The following is a 25,622-nucleotide window of genomic DNA, read 5'->3' as shown; positions in this document are numbered from 1 at the left end:
ATTTTGATAAAAAAATATATATAACTTAATTGAATTTTGATTTTAGAAATATATTTAAGTTTATTAAAATTAAAGTTAATTTTTGAGTTTAACTTAACTGTCAAACTTATTTAAAAACATTACTAAATATTGTTTAATATTTAAATTTTATTTATCCTTTAAAAAAAATTGTTTTTTCAGTTTTCCTTCCTAAACATTTTTTTTTTTTACTCAAAATTAAATTTTAAATAAACAGCTGCATCAAAAACTTGCACGAAACATAAGTTAAAATTTTTTTTTTATAACACAAGTTAAATTGCAGCAATTATTTTTTAATAAACAACATATACAGCAATATAATTTTAATAATAAAATAATAAACTAATAAACTCTTAATAAATGAAGTAAATAAATTTATGTAACTTTTTTTATTTGCTACTGGCTAATTTTTTTTAAATGAAAAATCATTTGGAGTTGCAAAGACGCAATTAGAAATTTAAGAAATAATCATTTCAAAATTGAAATATTTTAATTCATTTATGCAAATGTCAAGAAAAGAAATTTGTTAATATCAAACATTTTTAAAAATGTAATATTAAATTTAATTATTTAATATTAAAAAAGAATAAAAGAAAATAAACATTTCCTAACAGTATTATTAATATATTTCTTAACATTCCCTATAGCAATAATAATAATATTCCATTATAGTAATAATAAATAAGAAGTTAAATAATATTTAACTCATTTTGCAGTAATTAACATTAACAGTAATTAACATTATTGTAGTAATTTAAAAAGGAGAATTTTAGCTGAAATAATGCTGAATATAGGCGTTTTTGCAACAAAAACAATATTTACAGTAATAGACGTAAAAAAAAAAGGTCCTCAATTTTTAATTTTGGCGGCACTCAAAACAGCTGATATTGTTGATAACAATCTAGAATATATAATATATATATATATATATATATATATATATATATATATATATATATATATATATATATATATATATATACAGAGTTGTTAGCCCTTGCCCTTAGCCTCAGCTTTGCCTTAAGGCCAAAAATTAAGGCCTTGGCCTTGGTCTCGAAAATATTGGCCTTGACCTTGCTTGTTTTGGCCTTGGCTTCAAAAAAAATACATAAAATTAAGGAATTAAAAGTTTTCTTTCTTTATTTTTATGTATTTTTTGGTTTATTTTTACAACATGTGGTTTTATTGTTACCTACAGTTTTGTTAATAATTGGCCTTTACGTAAGGCAAAAATTTCAGTATTTGGTCTTGAAAATGTTTGCATAGGCCTTGGCCTTGAAACTCTTAACCTCGGCCTTGTAACATGTGCCCTTGGCCTTGACCTTGCTACTTTCAGCCTTGTTAACAACTCTGTATAAATATATATATATATATATATATATATATATATATATATATATATATATATATATATATATATATATATATATATATATATATATATACAATTGTTTGTAGCATTAAGTAACTATAAACTACATAAAGCTATTTATAGTTCTGACAAGACTTATTTTTCAAAGTAAATGGAATCTTTTTAGTTAAACATTTTAAAGTTTTTTTGTTTTATTTATTGTATTTAAAGACAATAAAAACTGTTTCAGGATTTATTTGATCCAATATTCTAGTAGACAGCAATAAAAAGAAAGAATTCATCAAAAAAATAAAATAGAAAGTATACTTCATCAAAAAGCTTCTTTTGGTTCCATAACTTTATAAAATAAACTCTAGAATCTTTCAACAAAGTCTCAAAGTCATTCAAAAAAACTTTAACTATTTAAATGAATCAAGAGCATTTTTTTATCACAGGTCACCACTTGCAACAACCCTCTCAAAACTCAAAACCTTGACAAGCAAAGTCAATGTGTGAAAAAGTTAAGTGTAGTACTTCCAGAGACATCAGGAGTTTAACCTCTATACCTCTTAGAAGTTCTCTACTACTACTAGACCCCCTATTGTGTGACATATTGTTTGAAAACAACATGATATTTATTTTCTTTTAAAATACTTACAATAGTATAATGGTAATGGTATAGGTAATAAAAATAATAATAATATAACAATATTAAAAATAACAATAATATTAACAAAACAAAACAAAAAAAAATGAAAATGAAAAAAAAGTGTTAAGATAAAAAATTAAAACAATTTTTTTTAATTTGACCAATCTTATTTTGTTTCAAATAAAAGAAATGAAGATAAATTCTTTTGAAGTTGTTATTTATCAAACTTATTCGCAACGCATACAAGATTATAACTCATTCGCATTGCATACAGTGTATTCCATTGTATATAATTGCATCTGTGAATGTTTCATTCGCAGATGCACTAATATACAATGGAATTTCACTTAACAAAACTTTAGCTTCTTTTATGGAGCTGTATTATAGAACTGAATATTGTAAAGTACACATGCTTAAGTTAGTTTTATCAACAAAATTACAAATCATTAAAAGCAAGACATAAGCTCAATTTAGTTTTTTATAAATCATATAAATATTCTATGAAAGATTTGAATCTATCAAGACACTAATCTATTAAATGAATTTTGTTTGATATTATGTATGATTGTATGTATCATATGTTGGATATTATGCATGAACGTATGTATCATAGACGACTATTATTAGTTTTGATTTTAGTTATATTTGTTATAGTTGTTATTCAAACTTTTTTGCATTAGAGATAAAAAAAAAGTTCAGATTTTTCCAAGTTTCCAAGAGAAATTAAGTTTTTCCATGATTTAGTTACGCGACATTTAGCAAATGAACTTTTTATATCAAAATTAGTATTTCTATACAAAGAATTATTTTATTGATGTGCAAAATATTAGCAGTATCGACAAACAGATGGACTGATGAGAAGCAAACAGAGTTATTTAGATCAATAACATACATCAAAAACAATAAAGGACCAGGAACATAACCCTTAGGAACAATAAAACTATGGGTTTATGATTTGTAACGACTAGTTCTAAAAACTGCTTTAAATTTTAGAATTAAGATGTATTAAAATAAAATATAAAAAGTTTTTTGTAAAAGATTTTTTTTAATTTCAATTTAAAGAACTCAATTTATTTCAAAAAACAATTTAAAGAAAATTTAAAATAAATTAGTTTTTCAAAGAGTTTGTTTGCACCAGATTATATAGATATTGGTCAATAGTTTAAATTTATTTTGTTTTAAATAAAAAAAAGATGAATTCTTTTGAAGTTATTTTTTTTTCAAAATGTTTTGCAATGCATACATTACTCTAGTTCCATTCACAGATAGACTGATGTACACTTGGGTGTCTTGAAAAATTTTTTTTTTTTTGATAATCAAAATGTGGAAAAGTTCAATTGTTGTCATTATTTATTAGTATCTTATAGTGAAAATTTCAGCCTTCCAAATCAACTCTAAGGTAAAGAAGGTGATTTTAGGCGATTTCTATAAAATAGAATTTTTCCCGAATATTATATTCAAAACACTGGTTTCGATTTAAAATATATCTAATAGAATAAGGAAGATACAGATTTTGTGTGACAATTTTATTTCAGATAACAGTTTTAAATTGAGTTAAAAAGCAACAAAAATACAATCACAGTTGTGATACTTATTAGATGTTCTGCAGGTACTTCTTTTTAACTATCTTGGATATTTGCTGTCTGTTTTTATGGACAACCTAGAAAACAATAAATAAACTTAAAAAGGAAGGTTATTTTATAAAATAATTAAATAATCCAAGCTCTAAAAATCCAAGTATTTGAAATTAATAGCTTAGTTTATAAAATAAAATGATATGGAATTACTTTAAACAGTTTTACAGACATTATTGAATAGCAAGCACGTACATTGGGTGGGGTAAGGTTTTGTAAGGTGTAAATTGTTAGACACAATTGAATTCCTTTTTTTGTAATTAAAAATCAGCATGATATGAGTTTGCTATTTTAAATTGCCTAAATTTTTCAAAACGACCCCCTCCTCCTAACAATTTACACGCTACAGATCTGTATAATAATATTTAATGATTACCCAAAGAATATCCTGAAGTCCTCGGTATGTGTCTTTCCAATAAAATCTTAGATCAGCTTTATGTGACATTCTGCCTGATCATTTACCACTGTCAGCTGATTTGCACAAGCAGAGAACTTGACAAAAGACTTAGGGGCTCTCTCACTATTGCAGCTGTACTTTTCTCCCTCATTAAAAGCTCTTACTTAGTGATTTCTAGGAGAAAAAAAGAAAAGATAAATTTGCTCAGTGACAAAATCATCAAGAGATGACATCGGAACAACAACTGGCTGGATTACAGGTTTCTCAAGCACCATATATTATTTTTTCTGGAAAGACAAAATACAGCAACTTGTTAAGGATATGGGAGCTAGATACCAAGTGTGCCATAGAAGGCTTTTGTTGAGAAACTTTCTAATCTCTGCATAGGCTTTGAAATCATCTGACATTTGGAGCTAGTAAGCTATCTTAAAATCTTTTAGGTCATTTGAAAGAGCTTGAGTTGCCATAAGACTCTTCAGAAAGAAGAAATTAGGTATATCTGCACCCAGGAAGTAAGCCAGTAGCTGGTGAAGGTACTTGTAGTCTCTTCTCAGGAAAGTGTTTCTCTGAAGTGCTGTGGTGCAAAATTCTTTAGTTTCAACTGAAAATTGGTGCCAAACAGTACCTGTTCTAAAAGCAACTTTAGACCTTTCAAATTTGACAATTCTTTCAAGTTTATTAACTTCTTCGTGTATTTGCGGCCATAACTTGTGAACTAAAACATAGAGGTGTTTGCTTGGACTTTTTGTTGTACCAAAAATAGGTTCCACAACACGAGACACATGTCTCTTTTATAAGTGATGTCTGAACATTAGCCAGAGAACAGGCCTCCCCAAAGCATAAACAATAACATTCCTTGTAGCTCCTTTGTTCTTCCCTGTGTTGCTGGCTGTGGTGGTATAAGCACACACCCCAATGATTTGATCTGATAGCTCATAGTATTTGAGGATACTTTGAATGACTATAGCCTGGTCGCTTCCCTTCAAAATGCCAAGCAGAAAATCTAAAGGGTCAGCTTCAGGAAAAAAAAACGCTTACAGCTAACCTATCATAACTTGTGGATATTACTTCTTCACTGGTGTATTGCTTTACAATTTACAAAGCTTTACTTTGTCAATGCTCTGCTCTTGGATGATCTGGCCTTCTGACTCTACAGCAGAGTGTGCTTTCCTGGTCAGAGTTGATCTTGAGAACTTTAACTCTCCAATGTTAATGACACCAGCTTTATAAAGAGATGTCAACAAACAGGTTCCTGATCAAACTCCAATACCACATCTTGTCATGATTGGGATCCAATTGTTTAGGAGTTCATCAATACTCAGCTGAAGACTAACTTTGACTTCCCCTGAAATCTATCGGGTCTTTGTACAATGCATAAAAGCTTTGTCAGAGTTTGGAAGGCTATCACTGTCTATATACCAGGAAACTTAATACTTTATTTGTTCTTGTTCTTCTACCTTCCTTTTATTCTTTTCCTCTTGATTTCTGAGCTTTTCATCTTGTGAGTGCATTTTTTTGTTATCTATATCCGCCATCTTTGAGTGTTCTTTGAGGCAGTGCTTTAGGAATTCAATGTTCTCTTTTTGAGCTTCTTTGTTCCTTATTGGATCACTCTTTATCAAGTTAAAGATGATGGCCTTATGAATTGGGAATAAGAAGCTGCTTTCATTTAGAAAGTTTACTTTCTTGCAGTAGCTTCTTCTGGTAGACTTAGAGTCTTAAGTCTTTTTAGGGATTGGTACTTATTGATCTTGTTAATAATTTTGTTTTGGATTTGCTGCTCTGTGTGTATGAAATTATTGTCAAATCCAGCTTTGTTTCACAAGTTTACTAGTTTTCTCTAAATGCAAACACCTCTTTATAGTTTATCTTAGTAGTGCTAAAAAAATGTCAAATGATTAAGTACAAATAAACAGATAAAATTCAGAAATTTTTCAGATGTTATCTAGTTTCTTTTCTAATGTTGAGCCAGTAAAACCTTCTGAGCATTTCTCCAGTCATTGGAAGTTGATTTGGAACAAAGCTTTGCAGCAAAAAGCCTAACAAAAAACTCAATGCTTCAGCTGGCTCTAGTATTGTATTGTGGCATTTTTTTCCTGAAGCCATTGTCTGAAAATATAGCTAACAGTACAGTTTATAAATATATATTAATATATATTTATAGCATAAAATATAGGTCACAGTGCAGCAGTTTGTTTTGTAATAGCAAATAATACTATTAAAAAATACTTTTTTTGCCAAGCAAAAAAAAAAAATGCTTATCATGCATAGCATAAACGTTTTTTTTTATTATATTTATCTACACTTAACAAATAATTTGAAAATGTCTCTAAACAATTGAAAAAAAACTTTAATGAAATGAAAACTTACTTAAGTAAAACTTTCATAAGTCCACACGCAATCTTCTAACTTAAAATTTTAATGTTAGGAAAATTAGCAAACTAATCCTTTTTTTTTCTATTAACGCCTTATTAAAATGATTTATTACATTGTTTTTTATTTTTTAATGATTTTTGTTATGTATTATGTATAAAAATATGTAATTAACAAAAAGTAATTATATAAATAATTTTAATAGAACATTCAAATAAAATAAAAAATGTGTTTGCGAAAATCTCCTAATATAAAAAATTTTATTATAAAATAATAAATTCGCAATATAATATTCAAATATATAGAAATTATCTAAAACCACCTTCTTTACCTTAGAGTTGATTTGGAAAGGTGAAATTTCACTATAAGCTAATAATACATATTGATAATAATTGAACTTTTCAATAATAAAAGTTTTTTTTTTTGAGACAATCTAATCTACACTGTATGTATGTGGTAGTGGTGTAGTGGTAGTGTGCCTGCTTCATAAGCGAGCAGTCCCGAGTTCAATCCCAACCACGTCCCTAAGTAGGCCAATAAGTATGCTGGTGAGAATGTTGTTTGAACCAATTATTTTTCTAAGTTTCAATTTAATTATAGTTGATAAAAATGATTGTTAGAAATATCAGTAAAGAAAAGGATGCTAAAGATTTTATAGCTTAGTGAAGTTTAAATCTAATTTACTTGTTACAAAAAAATATTAGATATACAATAGATGTCAAGAAAATTAAAAGACGTATTATATAAAATTAACTTTATATATTCACTTTGCAATAAATAAAGGCTCTAGTAATTAAAAGTATTTTAAGATACCTTTTGTTTACTGTCTCATAAACTTAATAAAGTTTTGGTAAATTGTGCAATGTGTAAAGAGTTAAAATTTTCTTGATCAAATCAAAAATATATATTCTCTAAGTTATCTCCTATATTTGCATGTTGTCTTAATAAACTACTTTTTCAAGCAAGATTATTGGCCAAGCAATGAAATTGATGCATGTTGAACTAGTTAAGGTCAGAAAATAAATGTCTCTATTGCTATGATACATCTTCAGAAGCTTCATGCTTTTTAAACCTTATGAAAACTTTTTATTTTATTATAAGTATAAAAAATAAATTATGTTTTACTTCTATACCTTTACTGTTGCTGAATTAGATTTGTGGGAAATATTTTGAAACAGTTATTCAGTGCTTACAGATACACTTTCAAAGATTTTAAAGCTTTTAAGCCAGACTTTAAAGCCTTTTGAAATGAGGGGTTTCGCAAACAGGGTTTTTACAAACATCAAGATATAATTCTAGCATTAATGATTTTAAAAAAGTTTTTAAATATTTTTTCCATTTCAGGGAGACAAAAATAATAAAAACTTAATTAAAAAATATCTAAAAAAAAAAATAGATTTGATTTATTGATTTGACTATATTTGTATTCTATTCTTGTGTATATTAAAAATATTTTAAACAACAATATAAAAACTAAAAAAACTACTAAAATTTATGAAAAAATTTAAAAATATAAACTGACAACAAACTTTTGGTAACATTAAAAATACATAATCTTCTTAATACATAATATAATGTACATAACTTGTTTATCAAAAAAAAGGAAGAATCCAGAAATGAGGACACATCTTAGATAAAGTCCAAAGCCCTAAGACTTACATTCTTATTTTCTTATTTCGTTAAATGAGTTAGACAAGTATTAAATGTTTCTTTTCTAAATTGAATAGGTAGGAAAACATTTGTAAACTTGAAAACAAGGTAAACTTTTATTAAGTGAATTAAAATCAGAAAAATATTAGCAAATCTAACTAGTGATGACTTTAAAAACTTGCTAATTTTTTTGTTGGTTTTTGATTCACTTAAATGTTTGATTCACTTTACCGCACTGAACTGCACAAGGCGATTTATTTGCTGCACTGGTTGTGGAAACTTGTCTCACTACATTGGGGTTGTAAATCAAATAATAAGTCTTAAATATCTTTAGAAAGAAAATCAATGCAACTGTTAAGAGAAAGAAATAACTAATATTACTAACTTTCCATTCAAGTCAAACAAACCATTTAATTAATCATTAAATGATAATGATTGAACAGTGTTGCAAAAGGTTTTAATTATTTTGCTTATTTCTACTTATTTTTAAAGTTTTGTCTCCTTTAAAAATTGTAAATTAACATTGTTAAAATACATTATTTATCTTCATTAAAATATTTCTTATCTAGTGTCATTAACAAAAGCTTATCACATTTCATGGCCATCCAAAATTATCTTTAAGACTATATATGGTACAATTCATTGAGAATTAAGTCTTTTTATATTATACGCATTTAAAACAAACTTACTTTTGTCTTATTTAATTTATTATAGCTTATTTGTTATTATTATTATTTTTAAGTTAATTTAATTTACACATGGTTTTGTTATTTTTTTGTTTGTTTGTTTATTTTATTTAGGTGTCACTCCAATGACTAGTTTTCAACTATATGAGTGACAGCTAACCTAATTTTGTAAAATTACAAAAAGAAATTGCAATTTTTCAACTTCTGGTTAAATAAATGGATTATTATATTGGAAATAAAGAGAGTATCAAAGTAGAAAATACAAGTAAGAGGTTTTCAGTAACTTTTGAATTTTCTGTGTATTTTAAGAGTAAGGCAGATATTTTGAGGTGAAATAATGATTTTTTACCATTAAAAAAGATGTTAGGATGTACTATGATAACATACTAAAAAATATACATACTTTTGCTACTCATTATTTGCGTAGTCAGATATTTTGTTGTTTTTGCTGAAGGTGTGTATGTTGATTTTGCTAAATAAGTGGTTCTTGGTGTTGCTTTTGTTGTAGCTGGTTGTAAAACTAAAGGAATAAGATACTTGCATAATATTAACAATACAAGAAAAAAAAACTATCAAAATATAAATTAAGTAGATAATAAACAAATGAGATATATATTTATTGCAGTTTGTTTCAGAAATGAGGAGAAAATACCTATAATCAAAAATTGTTACTCTGCCAATTAAATTTATATTAAAAATAATTTATAAAAAAATAAAATGTTATGACAAAAAAAATGTGAGTTAAAAACCTAGACTTTTATTAATCTGTAAAGAATCATATTTTCTAAAAACACAAATCTGTACAGTGCAGAATAAATAAAGTCTGAGCTATTAAGCAATGGAGTCAATCATTTTGTCTAATAAGTCTCCATTACCATTAGATGCATACAAAGATTCTGCGCTTAAAGACATGTTACATGTATTATCTTGAGTGTTGTATTCTAGCAATTATTCCTAATATTTACTTTTCTATTTATTGATAAGTTTTTAATTTTCTGTTAAGGTAACGTTAGTATACAAATTGCTAAAAAAAGATTTCAACAACTAATTATTATAAGAAAAAAATTTTTTTAACAAGAATAATATTTTATTTTATTTGTTAATTTACGTTTTATTATTAATTTACAAAATCATTTTTAAATTTTTTACAGACTTTAATGTTATTTTCTTCATACATTTTTTGTCTACAATTCTAAAAACTCCTACAATTGAACCAAGAAACTTGAACTACTAAATATATATTCAGAAGCCTTTTACTGCTTATTGTATCTTGTGTTGTCCAAAGTGTTGTTGAAATTGGATTTTAAAATGTTGCTTGATGTTAAATTGTTGCTTTGTTGCAAACCAGATATAGTAACTAAACTGAAATATGAGACACATAATGTTTTATAGGTTATGTATGTGTTATTGATTTATAATAGCTCTTAGCTATCATAATAAATTTATTAAAAATCTATACATATAGAAAGTTTAAAAAGCAACAAAAAAAATATTTTATCACATCATCACCTAACAACAAAATGATTTGAAATATGATTGACAAGTTTAACAAGACAGTTTTCTTGATCTAACAAATCTTTATAGATTTCAACTGATCTGAGAGATTCATAAAGATCTATCAAGATTTTTATAGATTTCAAAAGACCTTTATTACTATTATTATTTGACAGATTTTTATAGATTTCATTTCTATCTGTATATCTTTTTTTTATATCTGACATATCTCAAAAGATCTTTATTATGATTGATCTGCTGCTTTTATTTTATTACTAAAAAGCAACCTTTTTTAAAATGTTCGAAAAATAGTAGGAAAAACTGACAATTTTTCAATTAAAAATAGCTCTATCGAAATCTAGATAAGCACAAGCACCTATTGTCATACTATTTAAGAAGTATGCATTCAACTATTATTCTATTTATGAATTCAACTATATTCAGACCAAATACTAAGTGAAAGTTATTTTGACAAAAGAATGGAGTTTTGTGATACCACTATGTCAAAATTTGAAGAAAGTTCAACCTTGCTTAAAAGATTTTTTGCAACCAGACCTAATCTAGTCAGCACAAAGAATTACTTATGTCCAATTTAAAGAATCATGTGATGTTGTGATATAGATTAACATAAAGTGGTCTATTTGGTCCATACATTTTTAAAGCTTTGGTCACAGGGTAATTATATTTACAAATGACAGAAGTGTTTTTTTGTAATAAATAAATGCTCTTGTATATATATATATATATATATATATATATATATATATATACATATATCAGGCCTTGTTAAGAAGCGTTACGCAGCTCGCATTTTGCTTGCGAAAAGGCGATTTGCCTACGCGTTCAGCAGTTTTGCGCTACGCAAAAACTTATATCTTTTAGAATATTTAAATTATCTTTTGATTGTCGTTAACGTGACGTAACGTAACGTTTATTCAGAAGAAATAAAGTCGTAAGTAAAAGCATTTAACCGCAATTGTAAACTAATAGATTTTTTGTTAAAGAAACAGTTTGTTTCATAATTTTTGTTGTTATTGTTTTATTTGTTTTAACTAATTTTTAATTATTTAAAAAAAATAAAGTGTTTTAAGTTTTATCTTAAGGAATTAAATATATAAATTCCTTTTAAATATAAAAATTTTTTTTAGTCATAATAGTTTTAAAAATGCACGATTTATTTTGATGTAAATATTTTATTAATAAGATATATATTGTTTATTGCTAATTCAATAACGTAAAGTTTTAAAGACGTTCGTTTAATTTATGAAAGTAAATTATGATCACGAATATGTTATCGGTAACTGATAAATAACAAAAAAAAAACTCTTTATTGTTTAAAAACATTATTAAAAAGAGTTCACAAATTAAATAAGAAATAATTTATTAACAGTTAATAAAATAACCAAAAACCAACTGTAAAATCATAAGAAAATAAACTAACATTATTTTACGTTTCATGAAAAAAATATTTTTTTTCAAAATACAATTTAGTTCATATTTGAAAAAAATAATAAAAATGATTTTTTATATAAGAACTTTTATTTTTAACTTTTGTTATAGTGAGAAAAAAACACTGTTTGTACGATTTTTAACGCGTTAATAAAATAACTTTAATTACAATGCGGTACTTAAAAAGACGCTAGTGACGCAATATAACTTCTAACGATGCTTACTTCTAACGATGCTAACTTCTAATGATGCTTACAATATAACTTCTAACGATGCTTACGATGATAACTTCTAACGATATATTTGCTGAGTTGAGTTACTTAGAAATGCGTTACGCATTTTCGCTACGCAGCGAAATCTCGCTGCGTAGCGAGATTTCGCTCATATATATGTATGTATGTATGTATATATATTATATATATATATATATATATATAATATATATATATATATATATATATATATATATATATATGTATATGTATATACATATATATATATACATATATATATATAGATATATACATATATATATGTATATACATATACATATATATATATACATATATATATATACATATACATATATATATATATATATATATATATATATATATATATCAGGATAATAATTTTTTAACTTTTATTATTAAAAATCATTTCCTGTAACAGGAACAGATGAACTTTTGCCTAAAATTACCTATATTCTAATAAAATATTGAAAAAGGTCATGCACAAACCAAATAAATTGAAATGCAATATAGACCATTTTAGCGTATATATATTTGTTTCAATAATATTTATATACAATGTGAGCCATTGAACCAACTTGTAAAATAATTTATATACTACATATCATTATAGAGACAGGCTCGTACCCTGGGGGAGTCATTGGGTGCAATCGACCCGCTTTTTTGTACTAAGTGGTCTTTGTTTCACGCAAATTTGGTTATAAAAAACTAGCAAAATATTTATTTTTTACTCTAAATTTTTTCGCTTTACAAAAACGAACCTCCCTAAAAAACCTTGCAATAAGTTCACCAAATATTGAGTACTTCTTTGTGAACAATTTGATGTGCAATTATGATAAATTGAAATCAGCCTTCAGCAATGGTAAAAATGAGAATAAGGAAACATGCGGCTGGAGAGGCGATATGAAGTTTCTTTACCATCTCACTTGTGTCATCTGTCACCACACTGAGATGAATGAGATTTGCAAATAAGTAATCCCAAATATTAGCAATGCACGCTGGAACTCTTGAACCATTATAGCCCTTATCGCATATATTCTGATGCCTGAAACCCGTAACAGGCTGCGTAAAAATCCTACTCATGGGTCTACCACTGACTTTGCAGTCAATTGTTCCGCGCTGAAGATTTTGATGAACTATCTATAGTACAGTGAATAACTATTCAAAAGGTCTCAGATGTTTGCAAAACCACTGAAAAACATACAAATCTTCAATCGACAACGCCTGAAGCAACCAGTGCTGTGAGTGTGGGACCAAAGTTTTCCAAGACCTGTATGACTCCTGCCGCAATAAGGATAACCTCCCACCAGATTCATCCTGTTCAATAACATATTATAAATAATTGATTTCCTTGTGGTTTGATTTTGTAAATGCTTAAAGGGACCTAAAAAATTAGGCAAAAAATATAATCAATTCGTGCGTAACATTTTTTTTATCAAATTACCATGAAAATAAAATTTTATCTTATTTTTAATAAAAGCTCATCAAATAATGATACAGGAAAATAAGATTGTAAAAAAGTCATCGCCCTAATGTATTTATATACATATATAAACATATATATATATAATATATATATATATATATATATATATATATATATATATATATATATATATATATGTATATATATATATATATATACACATATATATATATATATACATATACATATATACATACATATACATACATATACATATACATATATATATATATATATATATATATATATATATATATATATATATATATATATATATATATATATATATATATACACACACACATATATATATGAATGTATTTAATAGCTGATGATTGCTGAAATACAATGATTGATGAAGTACTATTAATAATGTTGTTTTTCATTTAAACAAAGTTTATATATATATATATATATATATATATATATATATATATATATATATATATATATATATATATATATATATATATATATATATATATATACATATACAAAAGTGATGAGTGCAAACTGCATAGAGTTTGTACTTTAACAGCTGTAATACACAAAAATAATAAAAATTAGTATTCAAAATGTTCATCCAATTTGTTTTTGAATTGTTTGATACTAACTGCATCTATTGTTTCTTGTTTAAGTTTGTTCCAGTAATTTACCACTCTATTGGTGAAAAAACTATGTTGTTTAATATTTCTTGTATATTGTCTTCTTAGTTTACTATTGTGACCTCTAGTTTTATGGTCTTTGTCTAGCGTTTCGGGCTTTATGTGAAGGTTTATGATATAGTATTCTTTCAAATATTTAAACATTTGTATCATATCACCTCTTCTTCTTCTATTCTCCAGCGATAGTAAACCCAACTTTTTTAATCTCTCTTCATAGCTATATCATCTTAAACTTTCTATTCTAGTAGCTCTCTGTTGAACACTCTCTAGTTTATCTTTATCATACTGCCAATATGGATTCCAGATGAGAGCTGCATATTCTAATTGTGACAAACTAAGGCTATAAACAAGAGTTTCGTTGTTATTTCATCAAAGAATTTAAAAGCGCGTTTGATCTGACCTAGCTTTTGATTTGCTTTATTTACTGCTTTATTAACATAGTGTTTCCATCCTAAATCGTCAGAAACGTACACACCTAAATCTTTTTCCATACTTGAGTACACTAAAGCTGTATTGTTCATTGAAATTTTGTGTTGGTTATTTCCAATTACCATAATCTTACATTTTTACTGGTTGAACATCATCAACCACTCATTAGATCATTCCATTAAAACATCTATATTTTGTTGAAGTTCAATTATATCATTATCATTTTTTATTGCTCTTAGGATTTTCGTGTCATCAGCAAAGAATTTACAGCTTGATTTTATTTTATTGGAGATATCATTGATATAGGCTACAAATAATAGTGGTCCTAGCACAGATCCTTGCAGTACTCTACTCACAACTTCTTTCCATTTAGATGTATTATCTCCTATCACCTCTCTTTGAAGTTTCTTTTTTAAAAATCTTTGGCACCAATCCAATAATTTTGATTTAAAACCAAGAGCATCCAGTTTTAACAATAATCTTTCATGATCAACCGAATCAAAAGCTTTGGCAAAATCTAAAAACAAAACACATCACAACCCAACCATTGTCTATTGAATTTGTGATGAAATCTAAAGACTCCAATAGGTTCGTCACACAACTTTTATTATTAACAAATCCATGTTGGTTTTTATTGATTAGCTTGTTATTTACTAAATATTTCATCATTTATCCTTAATTATCCTTTCCATGACTTTACAAACTACAGATGTTAAAGATACAGGTTTATAGTTGCTAGGGTCTAATTTGTCACTGCTTTTAATGCTTGCAAAACCACTTTATTATATAAAACTAAAATATTATATATAAAATATATAATGTACTAATTTAATAAAAATAGAAAATAATTTTTAAAATTTAAAGAAACCACACGTTACAATTTTAAAATTTGTAACATTAGTAAAATGTAACTTTTCGTTGAAAAAATTTTACTTCTTGTTACGTAAAAATAATAGCCATTTTCCACATAAAGTAATACAACTAGGTTACATTACAATACATAACGTTACCTAATAATGTTACAGGGGAAAGCTGAAAAAGCCTAATGAAAACTAAAAAGGAGTTGAAAAATTAATAAAAAACTTTTTATAAATTAATTGACTATTAAATTAATGGAAACTGAAAAGGAAAAAAAAGTTTTTTTTAATTTATTGGTTATTTAAATAAAAACAAACATAAATTTAAAAAATTAAAACATTTCACAAAAATAACTTAGCTAAAAAAGATTTTATCATATAAAACTAAAAGTTTTTAACAAATATGTAATGAAAAAAATTAAATAAAAAGACAAAACTGAATAAAACATTAAATAATACGTAACTATATATTATGTCAGTTTACACATTGATTTTAATTTGATTGCGTGATTACAATAAAATCAAAATAAATAAAAAAATTTAACCTTTTTTTTCAACTTAAAATTGTTATATACCTTTAATTGATGATAACATAGTATTATTTAAAGAACAACATTCAATTTCTCTTGATACATTACAACTTCTTGTTCTATTCATAAAAATACCACCATTTGATACATTAAAACTCAACCAATCACTCCATTGTGTGCAGACTAAATCAACAAAAATATAATGTATATTAATCACAATGTTAAAAGATATTGGTACAATTAGTTTCTTAATTCAAACAAGTAACATACTACAAGATGGATATAACATATGTCGATATAAATTCATTAAATGTGTATGTAGTTTGTAAAACTAACATATTACCATATAATTGTAATTTGCTAGTTTTACAACCAATATATTACCTTTACAGTTCTAAAGTTCTTACAGTTCTAAAAAGGACCAGTGCAAAATACATTTTTGTCTTTTAATCCTTGCTTTAATCTCAATATATTTTTACAGTTTTTTACACAATCTTTAAGATCTCAACAAGATAATAATTAGGAAACAAAGTTTCTATCTTCAATATGCATCAAGTTTTTATACCTACATATCATTAAATTGCTTTAAGTTTAATTACTGATTTTATGAATCTTTTATTTATTAATTTTTAATGAATCTTTTTTAAACTGTTTTATTACTTACTTCATAAATTCAAGATTCACTAATTATTAGAGTTTAAAAACTTTATAAAAATTTCTAATACAAACACAAATGATAATTTATTTACTGAAAAAGTGAAATGTCAATTCTTAAATGATCTTAAAGTTTATTGAAAAAGTGAAATATGTATCAATGAAATAAAAATGTTTGTTGTACAATTTCGTAGATTTTAATTTGGATCAATTTTTGTATATTTAATAGCAGGTGAACTGTATTAATAAACTTTTTTTTGATAATTTGAGAAAGTCCCAGGCAATGTCTGGTACCCTGCTAAATATTTATAAAACTCAAATAAAAAACACTAAATTTACCTTGTTCATTAAACTTAACTATTTTATTAACAAAAATATTTTTATTTAGAAAAACTTACTTGATATGCCATTGATAAACAAACTTTTTATTAAACCATCATGAGCATCATACCATGGATCTGAAGCATATATTTTAACATTATTGAAACTTTGTGCTAAATAGTTAGTTTCTGAGCAAACAAGCTCTCCGTTAATCTTAATTATATATATATAGAAAGTGTTATTCAAAACTTGATTAATCTCAATATATGTCCATTGATTAATATTAATTGGTTTTGTTTTAAAATATTTAATAGGGCTCCCATTAATTGGTGCTGAAATAAAAAGACTTCTACTTTCATCTGTATGAAACCAAATGCTTGGAAGTCTGTAATCATAATTCTGGAACACAGAGTCTATAATGAAATGAATAACACTATGCCAACCAGTAGTAAATGAATTAGGTTTTAAATAAAAAGATATTGCATATTCTTCACTTAGCTCAAATATCTCAGCAAGAATCTGTTGCTTCACCAATGGAACCTCATTTTTTCCAATTAAACAATCTGAAGTTAAAAGTTCAAACACAATTATTCTCTATTTCAATAACATATATTTAAACAAACTATTAACTGAAAGTAGTACAATTTTAGCATAAAATAGTTATTTAAAAAGAGTTCTCAAAAGTTTTTAATTCGTTAAGATAAAATAGCTCCAGTGTTTTGTAAAAAAAAATATATATTATCGAAGCCTATAAAAGTGACAAATTTTACATGAAAAATATGATTTAAAACCTTTGAATTTGAATCAATGTTTTTATGCTCTAAGTCAATATCATATTTTTATTTATGTAGGTAAACTATTGTGATTAGGTTGTTTGGACACAAATAAAATTTTGTGTGTGCATAACTAAAAAGATGGTTTCATTAAAAACTTAATTGTAAAAAACAACTGTTTTTGAAATGAAATCAGTGATTTCACTCCACAAATAATTGTTTTTTACAATTAAGTTCTTAATTCAGTTCTCAATTCAGAGGGGGTGATTTGAAATCTGAACTCTCAATTGATGACATAAAGTCTCAAAATTAGGGTTAGGAATACCTGTGTCAGGAAATTTTGCTGTTAGGAAATTTTGCGGCTGCGGCATAATTTCCTAGGAAAAATTGCCGCTCCTAGGAAAATTTGCTGCTGAATGCGTGACAAACAGAAATTAATCATGAGTCCATATTTAAAATATGAACGACGAAGAATACAACAATCTTGTTGATCTAATTGTCAGAGGATTATACCCTCATGGCATGGATAAGATTAGAAAAGATGGATTAAGAAGAAAGTCTAGAAGATTTTTGGTAAAGGATGGCTTACTTTTTTACTACGATAAAAAAAGAAACATGGATCTGCTAGTAGTTCTAACAAGTCAAAAAACTATGATTCTCGAAGGCTGTCATTCTGCAATTCTTGGTGGTGGACACTTTGGTCGAGATAAAACGTTAGAAAAACTCTCCGAGAGGTATTACTGGAAAGGGATGGTAGATGATGTGAAGAATTTTTGTAAATATTGTGATAGGTGTCAAAGAGCAAACAGGTTTATACACTAAAGTTTATTTTTTATTATTTATTTAAAACAATAATAACAATGATAATTTTAATTTATAATACTGCAGGTATTATTATCTAAGTTATAACAAAAATTAAACATAATTGTGTTATTTTCAAATTGTGTAAAGTCTTTAAATATGCATAATTTATATTATTTCCTTCATCATATACTTTATAGCGCATTTGAAAAACACTCAGCTGAACTACATCCTATTAAAGTTAAAGATGAAGTATGGAGTACTGTTGGAATTGATTTAATTGGACCTCTTCCTTTAACAGAAAGGCAAAATAAATATATCATAACAGCCACCTGTTTATTCTCCAAGTGGCCTGAAGCTGCTTCCTTATCTGATAAAACAGCTACAAGTGCAGCAGAATTCTTGTATACATGCTTTACAAGACATGGTTGTTGTGAAGTTCAGATAAGTGACCAAGGAAGAGAGTTTGTAAATGAGGTACTGTGTTGGATTTTGTTTGTTTAAATGTTTTTGTTTGTTTTTTTATTTTCATTACTTTTTTTAAAACTCTAATTTTTGTATAACTTTCATAATTCTAAATTTTAAAAAGTTGATATATCAAAATTGGATGTAAAGGGTGAATAAAGACTTAGTTGGAATTTTAAAACTTTAGGACTTGTTCATTTAAAGTTGAAAAATGAAAGCTAAAAAAACATTCGCTAATAATCCTCATCTGCAATGCATATATAAAAATATTTTTTTCTTTGTTAATGTTTTGCATAACTAAAATGTTTTATGCCAAAACTTGCAAAAACTTTTTTTTTATTATTTATTAATTTTTATTTATTTGGTTATGATATACTTGTTTATTATTTAATATAAACCTTATACAAGCCTTTTTTACAGACCATTTTGTAATAGACCTATTTCCTTATATTTTTTCTACTCAGGTAAAGAGTTTTTATTTTTTTTTTGTTTTGTTTAGGTAAACCATGAATTAAATAAAATGATGGGAACAAAGTGCAACGTAACAAGTGCCTACCACCCACAGAGCAACGGTCAAGACAAAAGGTTCTATCAAACTCTTCAGCGTCAACTTTTAAAATATGTTGATGAAAAGCAAAACACATGGGATCTATACATTGAGAGTGTATTGTTTTCATACCGTGTCTCTGTTCAAGACTCTACAAAATAAACCCCATTTTATCTAGTTTACGGAAGACAAGCTAGGCTTCCTGTTGATTTACAAATAAAGTCTGTAAAAAAGGATTTTGAAAATAAACCTACGATTGATGACAGTTTAAAAAATAGAGAAAGTCTATTGGAAAATGTAATAGAAATGCACTGCAAAATATTCAGAAAGCTCAGGAACGCCAAAAAAAAGCATATGATTGTTCAGAAAACCAGTTGTTTAAAGTTGGCATTCAAGTGTTAATGGTTGCTTGCAGCAAATGCCTAAAATGGTTCCATATTACATGTGTCCAATATAAAGAAGACAATTCAGTGCAGGAGTGGAATTGCGAAATATGCATACGAAATATGCCATAAATATTTTTTCTATAAAATATTTCTGTTTTTTTTTAAAAATATATTATCAACTCTTGTCTTAGAGTTTTATTTTGTTATAATTATTCGATTCAGCTTAATATATAGTGTGGCAATGAATAAAATACTTTGAAAAAGTACATTGAAAGCTAGAAATATTAACATAAATTAAATTTTTAAAAATATTAGCAAAACCAACTATTTTATATTTAATGTTAATAAAAGTAAAGTTATCAATTAAAAAAATTCTTTTTTTATAATTATTTTAATTGGTTAAGGAGGATTACTTTTAAAGATTACTTTTATTAAGGCAAAGGTTTTTATTATGTAACGTACATAAAAAGTAAATTGATTTAAAAAGATGAAAAGAGCTATGATTAATCCTTTACAAATTTTAAGTTAATTTTAATTTAAACTTTATAGTGTGCTCCTTCAATTTAGCTTGTTCGTTTAGGCAAAAAAATTGAAATTTCGAAGCAATAATGTTAGGAAAGATTGACATTAATTAATTGGCTTTTTTCAGCAGCAAATTTTCCTGCGAGCGGCAATTTTTCCTAGGAAATTATGCCGTAGCCGCAAAATTTCCTAGCAGCAAAATTTCCTATGACACCGGTATTCCGCGGAAAATTAAGACTCTAAATTAGGGCTGAATACTAAAAATTAGGGTAGAAGATTGAAAAATACGGTTAGGAAATCCGGGATTCCGCAGTTTTCAACAATCCCGAAATCTCGGGATTGTGCATTTAATAACAGGATTTAACTTTTTAAGCCTAAAACGAAAAATACAGCTTCCTTTATTTTAGTCTTTAAATTGTATTTGCTTCCGGTTTTTTTAAATTTAAACTTCACCGGTTGAGATTTTTTTATATTCATAATGTAAATTCCTGATATTTTCTTTTTCGTTCAATAGCAATCAAATTCGAATTTTATTAATTCGAAATAGCAATAATGTTTTTGAATATTGTAATTTGCAATAATATTCTTAAAATTGTTGGTGCTTATCCAAATTTATTCAAGTTTTTTACCATTTTTATCTCGAATAAATCTTATTTGTTTGTGACATTTGTTTGCGACGATGAAACTTTGGGTGAGCTCTGCTTCCTCAAAACAAATTTTAGAAGTAATCAAAAATAATTACATACAGTTCCTTTTAAAATTATTAAACACACTGTTTTTTTTTTTCATAATTACTTGCTTTGCGTGAGTTTATTTATTCATTTTTTTTATGAGATGTATGTATGTATTCAGGTTTGTATGTCTGTATTTTTGATTGCGTGTAATAAAGTAATTTCAAAATTGTTTTGTTTTATTTAATCGTTTCCGCTGTTTTGTTTAAAGCAAGAAGTTTCCGCTCTTTTAGTTTAAAGCAAGAGGAGATCTATTTCTTAATAAATAATAAATATATATATATATATATATATATATATATATATATATATATATATATATATATATATATATATATATATATTTATAAATAAATAATAAATCTATTTCTTATGACTATGGCGAGATCGACTAACAAATCGCTGAGTACGTATAAAAACGATAGCATCACGCTATAAGCGTCACAGAACGTTTTTGTCTGCATATTAATCCCATAATAAACTAAAAACTAATACCCCGTTCATACTGACGATAAAACACGTTTTATCTTAAAAGCGTATTAAATTGTTATTGCAAAAAGCTGTATAAAACAACAATAAAACAATACTGCAAGGTTGCTTTGTCAATATAAAAAGCATGTGTTAATATAAAACAACCTCGCCATGTTGTTTTATTACTGTTTTGCAGAGTTTATAACATTATAAACACAAAACACATTTAAAATAAAACGTGTTTTATCTCCAATGTGAACGGGGTTTAAGACTAAAAAGTTATACTTGGAAAAACCCATTTGACTTTTTAATGGAGGAGATTCGCTCTCCTTTTAATTAGAGGTCTGTTTAAATATAGAAAATAGATGTAAAATACAATAATACAAATAATTTTTAATATGCACTTGCCGTTCAATCGTTCTTTTGCACGAATAATGTAAAGTGAGATCATTAACTAAATAAAAAATAAAGTTTTATTATACTTTTTTTCTTTCTACAAATAAAAATATAATAATTGTTGCTAATAAATCTGTTCAAGTGTGATAAACCTATTTTAATTTTATTTCAATAAAAATCTTTTTTCTCAAATTTTGTCAGAACATCCTTTGTCTATAGCTTTTTTTTTTTAAGTATTTAGTTGTCTAGGCTACGTATTATAAATTTATTTTTAAATGTATTTAGTTGATCCTTATTAATAATAATAGTTATTCCAGGCTACGTATTATAATTTTATTTGTTCCAAAGCAATTTTGAATAGAAAAAAAATTTCTTACAAGACATTTTATAATTTTTTATTCACAAGTACGGGAAAGTCTGGTAGCCCCGGACACTTAAGGAAAAAATAGATTGTACATGTGTACTAACAGAAAAGAAAGTGTCAAAAGACTTTTTTAAAAGTATAAACATTTATCATCGAATTAGATACAAAAAAATTATTATGATTACCTTAATAATATACAAAACATAAAAGAAAAAATGTTAGAAAAAAGGCATGTTTCAAAATTGGAGGGTAGCTCCGGACACATAGTTTTGCCATGAGTTTACCTTTTTTTTACCAGTGTGATACAAATATAACATATAATTATTTAGCATTGGACTGGTCTCAACACATTAAAAAAAAATATCGCTTTTAAAAATTGCATCTGATAGGCAACCTTACCCTTTATATGGAATAGGAATGAAATTGTCATCATTTAGAAATATAAACATTAGCTTTTTACTAATGAAAATAAACACTTTAAAAACAGTTTTTTTCAAATCTGAGGTCTTTTTATTAGAATTAAATGGATTACTATTACAGGTTTCTGCATTGTATTAAATTTATTAAAATCTATATAAAAAAGTTGCTTATTTTAAAATGTAAACGGATTAGGTTGTTTCGAACTCCAAACATGTGTGCGATACCACCCGATCATACCTAATTCACAAATATTAGTTTTAAAACCAGTGAATTAAAGTATTAAACTTTTTATTTAAGTATTAAAATTTTTTTCAATGATTATTGTAAATAAAAATGTATCTTTAGCCAATAAAAAAGTTCTTAGTTTACATAAAAATGAAATATATTAATATGTGAATCAAATATGATGATACATCGCTCTTCTGGTGGTGGAAAATATATCTTGCACTCCGAGCCAATCGCTTCAGCATATTATGATAGATATTTTGCATATGCCATATTTTCACTCAAATAATGTTTTTATAGTATTTAAAATCACATAGCTACTTTAGTTTAAGCTGTACATCAAGTGTCCGGAGTTACCCACCGTCCGGGACTATAAATGTTTTAATATGAAAATTTTTAAAGTAGTTGATGTATTTAGGTACATATACTTATTACATCAGTCAGTACATTCACGTAACAATATCATAAATATTTAGCCTTAAGTATCTGTTTTTATCTATTTTATTATTGTTTTATAAATTCTCAGGTACATCACAAAAAACAAATACTAAAATGTATAAACGTTCGTACCAAAGTTAGTTGTAAAACACTATTCATATTCTATTTACTTTTTAAACGTGAACCTATATTTTTCTCCATATATTTGTTTAATCTGCACAAAAAAAACGTTTGTCTAAATTTCAATGACTTTTTAACCAGAAACTTATTTCGTAAAATGTTTACAATAACTTTAAAAGCAATATTATTGACGTGATTAATTTTCAGCGTATTATTATTTTTGATTATTAATTTTTTAAAAATTTGTAAATTTGTGACAACAGTTTTTTAAATCAAGTTGCCGCAAGTACGAAAAAAAAAATAATTTTTTTTTGTAAATTTTTTAACAGTTCAAATTGTTCGATTGATCTTCTATAAATTATTTCTTTCATAAATTAAAAGAAATAATTCAGGCCATGAAACTGTAAAAATTGGTTACGTAGAAACCACATTTTTTAACTTCTATTGACAATAAAAGTGGTAAAAAAAGTTTTTAATGTAAAAATTGTAATGTTATCGCTGAATTAAAATGTTTAAATTTTAATCAAAAGCAGAAGAAAAAAAAAGCACTTTTTTTTATAAAATCATTTTATTATCAAAATAGACTTTTTCCTAATAGATAATAATAAAGTTAATAACTTTAAAACGTCAATTAAAAGAAAGTTGTTTCCACCATTTCTATTGTTATTAAAATCGTTACCTTACTTAGGGGATGCTAGCTCTTAAACGCCCTCTCTCTTTTTAATTTCAATAATTCGATTAAAATCTTGTATCGTTGAAACCCAAATTGATCAGGATTCATGGTATAAACTAGGGTTAGGACTATTATAATTGTAATGAAAACAATAACAGTAACAATAATTATTGTTATTGTATTAACTTAATTTAGAAACAATAACAATACTTGTGATTTACAACTATTGTAATTCTGTAATACAATAACAATAAATATTGTATTGCAATTCATCTTTATAAAACAATAACAATATTTGAAAAAAAAATGTATTGTAATGACCCACTACAATAAAAATAAATATTGTATTGTAATTCGTCTTTGTAATACAATAACAATAGATTGTTATTATAATAAAAAAAATTATTTTTGTGTCAAAATTTAATAAATGTTTTAATAGTCCAGTTGCCGACTATATACCCTTGTACCCTTGAAATAGGGTTCAACTAATATTTAATGATTGGTTCTATTATACCGAAAGGGAGGGGGAAAGAGTGCCAGAATGGTAAATTGGGTAACTTTAAATATTGAAAATCAAAGTTAACGGGATCAAAAAAAAGGAAACCACCATTTTTCTGCAAATGAAAAGGATTCGGCAGACCTAATTCAACATAAAATACGTCCTGAGAAAGGTAAAATAAATAATAAAAATGAAGTGAATAGTTTTCTCTAAGTTAAAAAATTACAGAATATTTTATAATAATAAACTACAGAATGCTCATCAAATTGCTCACAAATGCAAAGTCCAGTTACTTTCGCTTTCGGCGCGTATAAATATTCCCAGTGGGCACGGAACGTAAAAAAGAACGTAAAAAAGCTTTGTCAAGACATGCTGGAATAGTATGCTTTTTTGCTTGAAGTCAATTTTAGATGCGAAGCCTATTCTTCTGTACATACAAATAAAAGGAAAAAAAATGAATTCCCTGACAAGCAGAATACCTGGTGGAGAGATATTCCTGATGATCTCATTTTTGAAATCTGGCAGAAAGTTTTAATGACGCAATCAACACCTTGTCTGTTGAAGACAAGCCATCAATTCATGAAGTCATAAAGGCTTAATGAATTGATGGCAGAAAGGCTTAATGACGCAATCAACACCTTGTCTGTTGAAGACAAGCCATCAATTCATGAAGTCATTCCCGAAGTGTTCAGCTTGCACAAAATCTTCTCTGACAGCATGACAGAAGAAAACACAGAAGGTGTGAAGAACTGCTGTGCAGCTGTTTTGTCCAAGCTTGAAGAAAAGTTTAAGAATCATGGCTACGATGAGAAAGTTTTTGCTGAAGCCAACTTTTTAGATCCACGTTACCGTGATGTGACTCTACGTCGATTCTCCCTAGCATTATTCAAAAAGGTC

The 25,622-nt window shown here is 26.2% G+C and overlaps 1 protein-coding gene across 2 annotated transcripts in view; it reads right to left on the bottom strand.

Annotated features, from left to right (window-relative positions):
- LOC136080612 (uncharacterized) overlaps nucleotides 1-23,854 on the bottom strand; it is an 82,361-nt gene extending 58,507 nt beyond the window's left edge. The window contains exons 1-5 of one of the 2 annotated variants that reach the window (XM_065797476.1): nucleotides 23,566-23,854; nucleotides 21,999-22,044; nucleotides 16,972-17,457; nucleotides 15,965-16,102; nucleotides 9,162-9,278 (exon numbers count right to left, since the gene is read on the bottom strand). In XM_065797476.1, coding sequence (XP_065653548.1) covers nucleotides 9,162-9,278; nucleotides 15,965-16,102; nucleotides 16,972-17,457; nucleotides 21,999-22,044; nucleotides 23,566-23,592 — 814 coding nt within the window. In that variant the 5' untranslated portion in view covers nucleotides 23,593-23,854. Of the gene's footprint in view, nucleotides 1-9,161; nucleotides 9,279-15,964; nucleotides 16,103-16,971; nucleotides 17,458-17,992; nucleotides 18,094-21,998; nucleotides 22,045-23,565 lie in introns of those variants that run through there. The other variant, XM_065797477.1, reaches the window with a different exon arrangement.
- Nucleotides 23,855-25,622: the final 1,768 nt, after the last annotated feature.

The sequence above is a fragment of the Hydra vulgaris genome, chromosome 05 (genome assembly GCF_038396675.1).
Source record: "Hydra vulgaris chromosome 05, alternate assembly HydraT2T_AEP".
Lineage (NCBI taxonomy): Eukaryota > Metazoa > Cnidaria > Hydrozoa > Anthoathecata > Hydridae > Hydra > Hydra vulgaris.
The sequence above is the reverse complement of the archived record's forward strand: the minus strand, read 5'-3'. Positions and strand labels throughout refer to the sequence as shown.